The sequence below is a fragment of the Myotis brandtii genome, unplaced genomic scaffold (assembly GCF_000412655.1).
Source record: "Myotis brandtii unplaced genomic scaffold, ASM41265v1 scaffold601, whole genome shotgun sequence".
Lineage (NCBI taxonomy): Eukaryota > Metazoa > Chordata > Mammalia > Chiroptera > Vespertilionidae > Myotis > Myotis brandtii.
The window spans coordinates 2,427,521-2,438,962 of NW_005370276.1; the positions used below are offsets into that span (position 1 = coordinate 2,427,521).

The window sequence follows — 11,442 nt, forward strand, 5'->3', positions numbered from 1 at the left end:
CCCCCACAGGTGAGGTGGCTCAGCTGCACAGCCAGGCGTGGGTGAGAAAGTTGGGCAGGGCCACCTGAGGCTGAGGGGGTGGGTGGCTCCTGGCCCTTTGAGAAATGGGGCACTGGGTGGGGAACCCCAAAGGTGACTTGTCCCTTCCTGGTCCCGGGCCATCTGGGGCTGCCTCTCCTGACCTCTTCTCCATCCGGTCTTTCTGGGTGCCCCCGACTCTGTGCAAACATCTCTCACTGTGACTCCAAGTGTCTGTCCCCACGAGGCTGTAAGAGCCACACTCTCATTCAGCACGTACATGCGGAGCACCTACTGTGCGCCAGGCTCATCTACCCAAGACAAATGGACACAGATGCTGGCCTGGTGGAGGTCACATGCCTTGAAGGGAGGTCACAGCTGTCTCCCTCACTCTGTCCCAAGGGGGGGGGGGTCTGAGAGCCCTTGAGGCTGGCTTAGTGCACAGGGGGGAAATATAAAAAATAAAATTCTGAGGTGTATTTGGACTATTACATGCATTAAAGGGACACATCCACAACCTAGCCCTTTCTTAGTTTTTTAAGTTGAGCTTGCAAACCTTTTCATTCTAGATATATCTTTTTAAAAATATATATATTTTTATTGATTTCAGAGAGGAAGGAAGAAGGAGAGAGAGATAGAAACATCAATGATGAGAGAGAATCATTGATTGGCTGCCTCCTGTGCACCCCACACTGGGGACCGAGCCCACAACCCAGGCATGTGCCCTGACCAGGAATGGAATCGTGACTTCCGGGTTCATAGGTCGACGCTCAACCACCGAGCCACACTAGCCGGGCTCATTCTATATATGTTTTAACACATTTTAAAAAAAGCGTCACCTGAGGAAATGTTTTTCATTGATTTTTAGAGAGAGAGGAAGAGAGAGAGAGAAACACTGAACGCTGCCTCCCGTACTCGCCCTGAACCGGGCATGAAACCCGCATCCTTTTGTTGTACTGGACGGCACTCCAAACAACTGAGCCACCGGCCAGGGTTTAGCACACTTTTATGAGTTCTTTATAATAACGCTTGGTCTAATTTACAAATGAAGTATCTTCACACATCTCAAACTACATTTTTTTTATTTTATTGATTTTTTACAGAGAGGAAGGGAGAGGGATAGAGAGTTAGAAACATCGATGAGAGAGAAACACTGATCAGCTGCCTCCTGCACACCCGCTACTGGGGATGTGCCTGCAACCAAGGTACATGCCCTTGACCGGAATCGAACCTGGGACCCTTGAGTCCGCAGGCCGACGCTCTATCCACTGAGCCAAACCGGTCAGGGCTCAAACTACATTTCTGAAACCAGCACATTCGGTCTCTTCAGGACGTCCTTCAATGGTTAGACACACCTCCCAGCATGAAAATACAGTCACACACCTCCGTATGTTACACGTATACATGTGACCAACGCTGCCTTTATTCAAGTCTCCCAGCACTGGATAGGAGGTTGGTGTGACTCCACCTTAAACATCGGACACCGATGACACACGTGAAGCTGAAGTCACGAGGCTGTCCTTAGGACGAGTAAGATTCTCTTAGACACACAAGCACCTTAAGTACCAAATGTGCAAAGACTCTGCTTCAAAAAAAAAAAATATTCGTTAGACCTGGCCAGTGTGCTCAGTGGTTAGAGCGTCGTCCCGTGCACCCAGTCAGGAAACATACCCAGGTTGCAGGTTTGATTTCCAGTCGGGGCAACAGATCGCTGTTTCTCCCTCACATTGATGTTTCTGTCTCTCTCCCTCTCAAGAAAGAATCAATAAAAAAATATGCATGTGAAAGATTGGGCCTTTAAACCGTTTTTCTGCTCAATTTGAAAGCACATGGGAATTGAAAGATGACTTTCACGTAGCAGATCAGGGAGGGCTCAGACTCCGGCACCAGCCTCCTGATGCTCAAATTCTGATGTGGCATCTGTTTGTAGTTGTTATTAATCTTCACCTGAGGATATTTTTTTCCATTGGTTGTTTTAGAGAGAGTGTAAGGGAGGGAGAGGGGGAGAGAGAGAGAAAGACAGAGAAACCTCAATGTGAGAGAGACACATCGATTGGTTGCCTCCGGCATGCACCCCCACCTGGGCTGGGGATGAACCAAGAACCCAGGTAGGTGCCCTTGACTGGGAATCGAACCCGAGACCCTTCAGGTGCCCAGGGGTTAATGCTCTAACCACTGAGTACACCAGCCAGGGCAATGTGGCCACCTATCCTATATAATAAAAGCCTAATATGCAAATTAACTGAACAGCAGAACAACTGGTCACATGACACACACTGACCACCAGGGGGCAGATGCTCAACGTAGGAGCTGCCCCCGGCCCACAGGCCCCAGGCCAGCCAAGGCAAGTGCCAGTTGCGGGGGGGGGGGACCCCCAATTGTTTTGTCTTCCTCAGGGGTGGGGCCGTGGGGGTTGTAAGAGAAGAATGCCTCTCTGGGGACAGGCCCGGGCCTGGGGTTTGGGGACAGAGGGGTGGACACCGGTTGGGGTCACGCGTGGTGCGTGTTGATGGGAGAACCCCAGAAGGCATGCGGAAGCCTGGGTCCTCACTCAGCTCTGGCTGTCTGCTCCTCCCTGCCCATCCCCCCACCTCGAATGCACCCCAGTGAGATATTGTAATACCCAGATCTGATCCCGTCCATCCTTCCCTCAGGGTCCTCAGGATCAAGGCCAGCTTCTTCCGCCTGGCGTTCCAGGCCTAGCACCACCTCCCACGGACCCTGGAGGATTAACCGCCTAAGCCGGCCAGGCTGCTGGAAGCACTAAGCATAGCTGGGCCCCAGGGCAGCAGAAGTGGGAGAAAAGCAACAAGTGTCACCAGCAGTGAAATTTACTCTTTATTCAGCAGGCAGGCGTGCCAGGCCCTGGTGCCCGTGTTTCCCACGTCCGAGACCTTGAATCCTCCCAACGGCGGCCCCTGAGTGATGAGGAGCATAGTGTTACTGTCCCTGTTTTACAGATGAGAGTCTGCACGGGTAGCAAGAGGCAGAGCTGGGGTTCCAACCCGCGTTTCTCCAGGCGCGTGACCACTCCTCCGCGGGGAGACAACACGCCCCTGGGATCATCAGGAGGGAGGGCTGCTCGGAAGCGATTTTCCTGTTTTCTCTTCGTGGTGGGGGCAAGACCTCAGCCCGTGTCCCCGCTCACCCCCAGTGATGGGGTTGGGGTAAAATCAGGCAGAATGAAGCATTAAGGGTTGATTCTGGGCGGGGTTGGAGGGGAGGAGGCAGGGTCTTGATCAGAGATGTCTTAGAGGCGGTACGTGGGGCCCGAGGTCAAGGGTTGGATGCCACATGTCAGAATGAGTTGGCCCAAATGGTTCTCCGGACCCACTGGTGATATCTGCAGACGTTGGTGTAGACCCCCGGCTTCTCCTTGGATCCACAGGGGACGTCACCCCATGATACCAGGCCTCGGAGACGGTTTCCACACACGAGTGGGCCCCCGGAATCGCCCTTCGGGGAAAGAGGGAGAGAGTCAGTAATACAGGGAGAGAGAGACAGAGAGACAGGAGGAGACTCGGACGTGCAGAAAGGGAGAGACACTCAGAGATGGAGAGACTCAGGGACACACACACACACACACACACACACACACACATATTTTTTATTGATTTCAGAGAATGGAGAGACTCAGGGACACACACACACACATATTTTTTATTGATTTCAGAGAGGGAGAGGGAGAGAGAGATAGAAACATCAATGATGAGAGCGAATCATTGACCAGCTGTCTCTTGCACGCCCCCAACTGGGCACCGAGCCCGCAACCCGGGCATGTGCCCTTGACCGGAATCGAACCTGGGACCCTTCAGTCCACAGGCCCACGCTCTATCCACTGAGCCAAACCAGCTAGGGCTCTCTCACCCTTTTCATGCCTCAAAGTCTCTCCCAGCTTGTCTCTGTAAAGCCCCGGTAAGGTCTCCGTGTGTGTCTCTCTCTTCCTGTCTCTGTCTGTGTTTTCGTGTCTCTGTCCTTTGCTGTATAACTGGCCGGTCCCGTCATTGGCCTCACCTGGCAGGAATCCTTCCCGTACTTCTCATCTCCAGCACACACCATGTTTTGGGTGATCTGGCCAGGGTAGGCACGCTCACAGTCCTGACGAGGTACCAGGTGGACATCGGCACACTGGATGGTGTTAGGAAACACACCTGACAAGAGAGAGAGAGGGGGTGGGGCAGGCTCACTTCAGAACCCATCCTTCCCACATCCTCCCCAGCGACCATCCGAGCCCTACAGCTCCTCCCTCCTCTGCTGGTCCCCATTGCCCACTGGTTCCCTTCTCCCATTTGTCTCTTATTCTTAAAACCCATTTCCATTGGCCTGGACTCTGGATAGGTCCCTCTTTATGCCATTCTTCCCTCCCATTGGCTCGTCTTCCTCATTAGTCCCTCCCTTCTCATGAGTCCTCGTTTCCTGTTGGTTTTTCCTATCTCCTAGGCCAGTGATGGCGAACCTATGACACGCGTGTCAGAGGTGACACGCGAACTCATTTTTTTTGGTTGATTTTTCTTTGTTAAATGGCATTTGAATATATAAAATCAATATCAAAAATATAAGTCTTTGTTTTACTATGGTTGCACATATCAAAAAATTTCTGCATGTGACACGGCACCAGAGTTAAGTTAGGGTTTTTCAAAATGCTGGCACGCCGAGCTCAAAAGGTTCGCCATCCCTGTCCTAGGCTCTGCCTCCGCTTCTCTCTCCTCCACTGGCCCCACCTTCTCCAGTGGTTCCAGCCGACCTCCAGAGCTTCCTCTGTTAGTGACCGCCCCTGTCACACCCCTTTGCCCTTCATTGGACCATTCTTGCTCATTGGCGCATCCTGGTTGGTCATCACTGGACCATTAGTCCTTTCCTAACTGGGCCCTTCTTTGCCCATTGGCTCTCCCTTCCTATTGGCCCTTCATCCATGGTCCACCCCCCTCATTGGCCCTTCCCTAAATGGCTCTGCCCTTCCATTGGCCCTTCATCCAATAGGGCACCTTCTTTTTTGGCCCTTCACTTACAGGCCCACCATCAATGGTTCCCGCTGATTTATTTGACTACTTTCTTCCTCTAGTGACTCCCTTTGACTATTCACTCTTCCCCCATGGCCCCTCCCCCATTAGCTCTATTGGCCCTTCATCCATGGTCCACCACCCTCATTAGTCCTTCCCTAAATGGCTCTCCCTTCCTATTGGCCCTTCATCCATCGGTCTACCTCCCTCATTGGTCCTTTTCTACATGGTTCTGCCCTTCCATTGGCCCTTCATCCAATAGGGCACCTTCTTTTTTGCCCCTTCACTTACAGGCCCACCATCAATGGTTCCTGCTGACTTACTGGACTTCTTTCTTCCTCTAGTGACTCCCTTTAACTATTCACTCTTCCCCCATGGCCCCTCCCCCATTAGCTCTCTCTACTCATCCACTCTTAATTCACACTCTTCAGCTGGCTCCCCGCTTTATTCATCTCTCTTCTCCCATTAGTCCCTCCTCCACTTACCCCTTCTGATCATCAGTGCAGCCTGATTGGTCCCTTTCGACAACTGGCCTCCTTTCTGTTTGGTATCTCCCCATGGGCCCTTCCCCCTCCTCACTGACCCATCATCTTATGGCCCATCCAGCCATACCATTCACCCATTGGTCTACTTTCTCCATTGGCTAGTCACTCATTAGCCCCACTTCCATATTTGTCTCCCCTCCCCTTTGACCTTTCACCCAGTGACACACTGCCTCATTGGTCCTCGCCGTTGGACCACCTTCACCTTTGACCCTTCACCCTTTGGCCCACCTTACCCAGGACCCATTGGCCTGCTTCCCCATCTTACTGACCACTTGCTGTCTTGCCCCAGCCCAGGATTTGGCAGCTGGTGCGGTTGGCCGAGCAGTCTCTCTCCAGGGCCAGGGGCCGGATGCGGTCCGAGAGTCTGGCTGGGCGCGTCAGGCGTAACAGCATGATGTCCTGGTCGTGAGTGTCCGCGTTGTAGCCAGGGTGGACCACGGTCTGGACAACAGAGCTCTGCTCCTGGAAACTCTCTCTTTCGTAAAGGTTGTGCTTCCCCAGGTAGACCTGAAGGTTCCTGGGAGAGAGGAAAAGGGCGGGGGTCTCACCTTTAGCCCTTGGGCTGCGGCTGAGACTCCAGATGGGGTGGCGGTGGGAAGTGGGGTAGCCTGGTACACCACGAACTATCTGGCCTTGTTTCCTTCCGTCTTCCCAGCTCAGTAAATGACGACGCTATCCTTCCAGCATAAACTTGGAGACTATGCTTGACTCTTTACTTCATGCCTTCATGACTCTTTATTTCACGTCTAAGCAGTCCGGAAATCCTTTCGTCTCTTCAAAGTGTACCCAGAATCTGACAGCTGCGCGCCTCCCCCACTGCTACCGTCTTGGTCTGAGCAACCATCATCCTTTACGCGGGCTACCACAGTAGCTACCTCGCTGGACTCCTTGTTTCTGCTGTTGGCCCTCTGTAGTCTATCTGCCACAGAACAGCCGTAGATGTTTTAACAACCTAAGTTGGTCCTGTCCTTTGCTCAGAATTCTCCCATGACTCCCAACTCACTCTCAGGAAAGAACCAAGTACTCACCATGGCCTACGTGGTCCTGCCTGTCACCTCACAGGTATCTCCTCCCCCCCCCCGCCCCCCAACCTCTTTCTTCTCCGGCCACACTGGTTTCCCTGCCTTTCCTTGAACACAACAGTCATCCTCCCACCCCAGGGCCTTTGCACTGGCTGCTTGCTCTGCCAGCAACTATTTTTCTCCCCAGATATCTGCATGGTTCCCTCCCTCACCTACTTCAGATGTCACCTCCTCATTTGAGGCCTTCCTTGCAACCCAATTAAGATGTAAATATCCACCCCAACAGGTAATTCTTATCTCCCGCTCCTGTCTTCTTCTCCACCAGAAAACCTATCATTATTCTTTTATGTATAATATATGTGTTGTTAAATATTTACTTGTTGTATTGTCTTTCCTCCTACCATCACCTCAGTGCCCAACAGAACTGTCTGCAATGATGAAGATTTATCTGCGCTACGTGATACCATGACCACTAGCCACAGGCAACTATGGAGCACCTGAAACATGGCTTATGAATTTGGGATTTCATTTCATCTTTTAAAAAAATATATAGCCCTAACCGGTTTGGCTCAGTGGATAGAGCGTCGGCCTGCGGACTGAAGGGTCCCAGGTTCGATTCCGGTCAGGGGCATGTACCTTGGTTGCGGGCACATCCCCAGTGAGGATTGTGCAGGAGGCAGCTGATCGATGTTTCTCTCTCATCGATGTTTCTAACTCTCTATCCCTATCCCTTTCTCTCTGTAAAAAATCAATAAAATATATATTAAAAAAATAAAAATAAAAAATATATATACCTCAATGTAATCATGGAGTTCACAGCTTGCATGGTTTCAGCCAATGGTGGTTAACCTGATGAGACTGGAACTTTGCCCCCCTCCTGCAGCCCCCTACTGGGAACTGAGCCTGCAACCCAGGCATGTGCCCTTGACCAGAATCAAACCCGGGACCCTTCAGTCCGCAGGCTGACGTTCTGTCCACTGAGCCAAACCGGCTAGGGCCATTTCTTTTTTATTCATGTAAATTTAATGAGCCATATGTGGCTGATGGCGCGACTCTAGAATATCAAGACAGGATGTGTGTTTTGTTCAGATACCGTATCCTCAGAGCCTAGACCAGTGTCTGGAACATGACAGATATTCAATAAATACTTGTGAAATGGATTGAAGAGCCACTCCCTTGCCCAAAAGCCTCCCATAGCTCCCCATGGCCCTCAGAATACAGCCCAAGTGTCCCATCCCACCGTTCTCTACACACACACACACACACACACACACACACACACCGTGAACTGGTAACGTTCCAGAGTGTTCTCACTTCAGGGCCTTTGCCTTGTGTTTCTCCTGCTCTAAATGCTCTCCCCTCAGCTTCCCTGGGCCACACCGTCTCGTTTTCCGTGCCTCCGCTTGACTTTCAACTCATCCACCCACAGTAGGTGCCTCTGCTCTTTTCTCTCAAGAAGTCATTCCTGTCCTTCTTCACGGGACTCCGGGTAATTTGTAATTATACCATTGTTTCAGGGGTTGGTTTGCTAACCGTCTTTCTGTCCCGGTGCCCCCAGGGGCAGGGACGGTCATCCCCTCCTGAATCCCCACTGCCCGACTCCAATCTGGCCCTTAGTGGGTGCTCTCAGTCAACGGGCACTGAAGGGATGAATGAGGATGAGGGGGGTGAGGCCAGTTCTCCCTGAGCATGGCGGAGCCCACCCTGGGGTCCCTGAGTCCATGACGGGACCCCCCCCCCCCCCCGCCACAGTAGGTGAGGTCTCAGTTGCCTGCCACACACGGGAGTCGTCCCTGGCTGTTTCCTTGAGCCTCAGTTTCCTCATCTGCAAAATGGGGCCAGCAGGCCCTTCTTGTGGGAATGGAATGTCACTGCTTCGCCGGGGCACCTGGCCCGCCGCCGTTAGAGCCAAACAGCGGCTGTTCGTCTAACGTGCGGTTGTCCGTGCCCTGAGGATCTGTCCCAGGCCCTCTCCGCTCCTCTATCCGGGCCCGCTTTTTGGGTGACCTCATCCGGTGCCGTGCCTTTAAGTACTACCTGCTCGCGGATGACGCCTTCATCTCTACCTCCCGCTCTGACCTCTCCCCGGAGCGCCAGCGGCCAACCTGGCATCCTTCCTGGCCAGCTCCCAGGTGTCTCAGACTCATCTTGGCAAAAAGCAGAAATGCCTGATACTCCCCCGGCCCGGCCTGTATCCAAGCTGCTACTCTCTCCCTCTTCCCCCGACGACGCAGCCAGAGACACAACCTAACACCCCCATCGTCCAGGTCAAATCCTGGGAGGCCAGCCCTGCTTGCTCTCTTCCTCTCCCGTCCCACATCACCAAGTCCTGCTGCCTCAGTCTCCAAAGAACTCCCAAGGTTTCTAACTTCTGTTTGCATCCCCCCAGCCAGCATCCTGGCCCCAGCCAGCATCTTATGGCGCCGGACGGACAGTGTGGCCCGGGCCTCCTCACGCACCCGTTCACCTCCTCTCGCCCCGTCCACGTCCCACAAGGTAGCCAGATCGCTTCTGACAACGAAATCAGATCTTGCTGCTGCCCAGATTCAAACCCGCCTGTGCGGGCTTTCCCCTGCACTTAGAACGAACCTGTCTCTCCCTACAGGGCCCTCCTTGCACCACCAGCTCCCCGGGGAGAAGGCCAAGTGCACCAGAGCAGCAGCAGCTCTGCCTGTTTTCTTCGAGGCTCGATCCCCAGGGCCCCACGAGGCGCCTGGCCCATATTCAGTGCTCAATTAACTATTGGCCAAATGAGACTGGTTATCAGATGGCCTCGCTCCGGGACGGGGGGGGGGGGGGGGGATTGCCATTCCTTGCCTGACTGAAGTCTGCAAGACCTCGGCGGGCTCTAATTGCCACCACTCCCCGTGTCCGCGGTGTGGCAACTCACGGTTTTCTGCAGTGCGCGGCCGTGAGGACCCACGACGGGTGGATGAGCACCCCCCCGCAGAGCAGCTGGCCCGAGTTGTAGAGGGCGGCTTGGTAGGGGTGGGACATCCGCTCGCAGGGCCCGCCAGACAGCACCTTATCCTTCCTCTCGGCCTGGACTGGGGGAGGAGGGGGGCAGCGTCAGAGGGGAGGTCTGGAGAGAGCAGGTGTGAACCCCGTCCTGTCTCGGTCATCCAGATGGCCCCCATCCCCACACCCAGCTGTGTCCAGCACCACCCCCAACGCCGACCCTGTCCGCCATCTCCCCCCCCACATCTTCCCGGCCACCTCCCACCCCCTTCCCTTCTGCATCCCCCATCTCTCACCTCGTCTCCCGAATCTTCCTCATCCCAAACCCCACCACCCCCTCCACACCTGTGTGGCTCCCCCCTCCACCATCTCCAGTTCCAATCTCTGCCCCATCAGCAACCCCAGCCCCGTCCCAACCCCCCCCATCCCCCACCCCCCTTTTCCCCACCTGCTGCGGTCAGGACCAGGGCTGCAATCAGCGTCTTCATGGCTGGTCCTGGGAGGGGAAGCCAAGTGCTCCATCAGGCCCCGCTCGGGCCCCACACAGGCCCCTCCCCCTTCTCCCTCCTCCCGCCCGCTCCTCCCTGGCCTGCCCTGCTCTCCAGACCCCTGCCTTCTGATCTTCATCCAGCCTCCCGATGTCTGGTCTCCTACACCCCTGCCTCCCACCTGAGGGTCCCCTGAAGGCAGGGGCCAGGGAGACCCCAGCACTGCCCCTGCTGGTCCCAGGGGCTGCCTTCCTCCCCATGCATCTTCCTCTGCACCTCGGCTCTGGGCTCGCCTGCTGCTCACCCCCATACTTGCAGATCCTGGGGTGCGGTGCGGTCTTACCTGCTGGGGGCCACTGCCTACCGGGCCGGGGACAGTGCATGGCACAGGCAGCGAGTCAGAAACACAGGGAGCTGAGCGGAGCAGAGGGATTGGCAAGGCAGTGAGGATCCCCAGAAACGGGAGAGAGAGACAGACACACAGAAAGAGAAAGAGAAAGGGGCAGGCGGAGAGCGGCAGAGGTAGGGGCTGTGGGACCAGGACGTCGAGGGCCTGACGGATACTCCAGGCTCCGGGCTTCCCTGCAAGTGGCTGGTCTTTTCCCCAGAAGCTCCTGAGCTTCCTTTTAACCCACATCTCCCAGGTCCCCGAGGCTGGAGGCTGCCCCGCCCATTTCCTCCTCACCTGCCCTCCCACACACATTCTTCCACCCCCCACGGCGCTGCTCCTGATGACCCCTGACCCCAGCTTCCAGGAAGGAGCACACTGTCCCTAAGTGCCCTGGGAGCCCCGACCCCTGGGTCTGAGGGAGGAGGGGCTGGGTGCTGACCCCTGGGTCTGAGGGAGGAGGGGCTGGGTGCTGACCCCTGGGTCTGAGGGAGGAGGGGCTGGGTGCTGACCCCTGGGTCTGAGGGAGGAGGGGCTGGGTGCTGACCCCTGGGTCTGAGGGAGGAGGGGCTGGGTGCTGACCCCTGGGTCTGAGGGAGGAGGGGCTGGGTGCTGACCCCTGGGTGTGGGAGAGGGACAGATGGGACCTTGCCCTCCTCATTCCCTCTAGGTTTTGAGCAAGCAAGTGGCCGAGGACCCACATGTGGGCTACCGGGTAACCCAGCAGCGGCCCGGCTTTCAGGGGCCCCACCACCCCTGTCTGTCCCTGCTCAGGACCCACAAGCCCTGGTGCCCCGGGAAGCAGGCCGCGCGGGGTCAGTGGGGTTGGGGTGATTCACCAACCTGCCGTAAGCCCTCTGTGCGTGCGGGTGACCTCCTTGTCCCCACGAGAGAGTGAGCCAGCAGTGAGAGAGCGTGTGTCACCGGGCTGGTACTCGACCCTGCCCGGGGCCGGGGCGCAGGCCGGGGTGCAGGCCGGGGCGCTGTGGGGAAAGGCCTGGAACAATCCGGCTTTGTCCTCTC

General features: G+C 55.5%; 1 protein-coding gene across 4 annotated transcripts in view; it reads right to left on the reverse strand.

Moving 5' to 3' along the window:
• The window catches only part of LOC102251460 (kallikrein-6), a 23,064-nt gene extending 11,706 nt beyond the window's left edge, over nucleotides 1–11,358 (reverse strand). The window contains exons 1-6 of one of the 4 annotated variants that reach the window (XM_014550502.1): nucleotides 10,375–10,660; nucleotides 9,992–10,039; nucleotides 9,476–9,632; nucleotides 5,833–6,080; nucleotides 4,033–4,169; nucleotides 2,839–3,474 (exon numbers count right to left, since the gene is read on the reverse strand). In XM_014550502.1, the coding sequence (XP_014405988.1) occupies nucleotides 3,316–3,474; nucleotides 4,033–4,169; nucleotides 5,833–6,080; nucleotides 9,476–9,632; nucleotides 9,992–10,039; nucleotides 10,375–10,414 (789 nt within the window). In that variant the 5' untranslated portion in view covers nucleotides 10,415–10,660 and the 3' untranslated portion in view covers nucleotides 2,839–3,315. Of the gene's footprint in view, nucleotides 1–2,694; nucleotides 2,705–2,838; nucleotides 3,475–4,032; nucleotides 4,170–5,832; nucleotides 6,081–8,517; nucleotides 8,864–9,475; nucleotides 9,633–9,991; nucleotides 10,040–10,374; nucleotides 10,661–11,262 lie in introns of those variants that run through there. The other 3 variants (XM_014550501.1, XM_014550504.1, XM_014550503.1) reach the window with 3 other exon arrangements.
• Nucleotides 11,359–11,442: the final 84 nt, after the last annotated feature.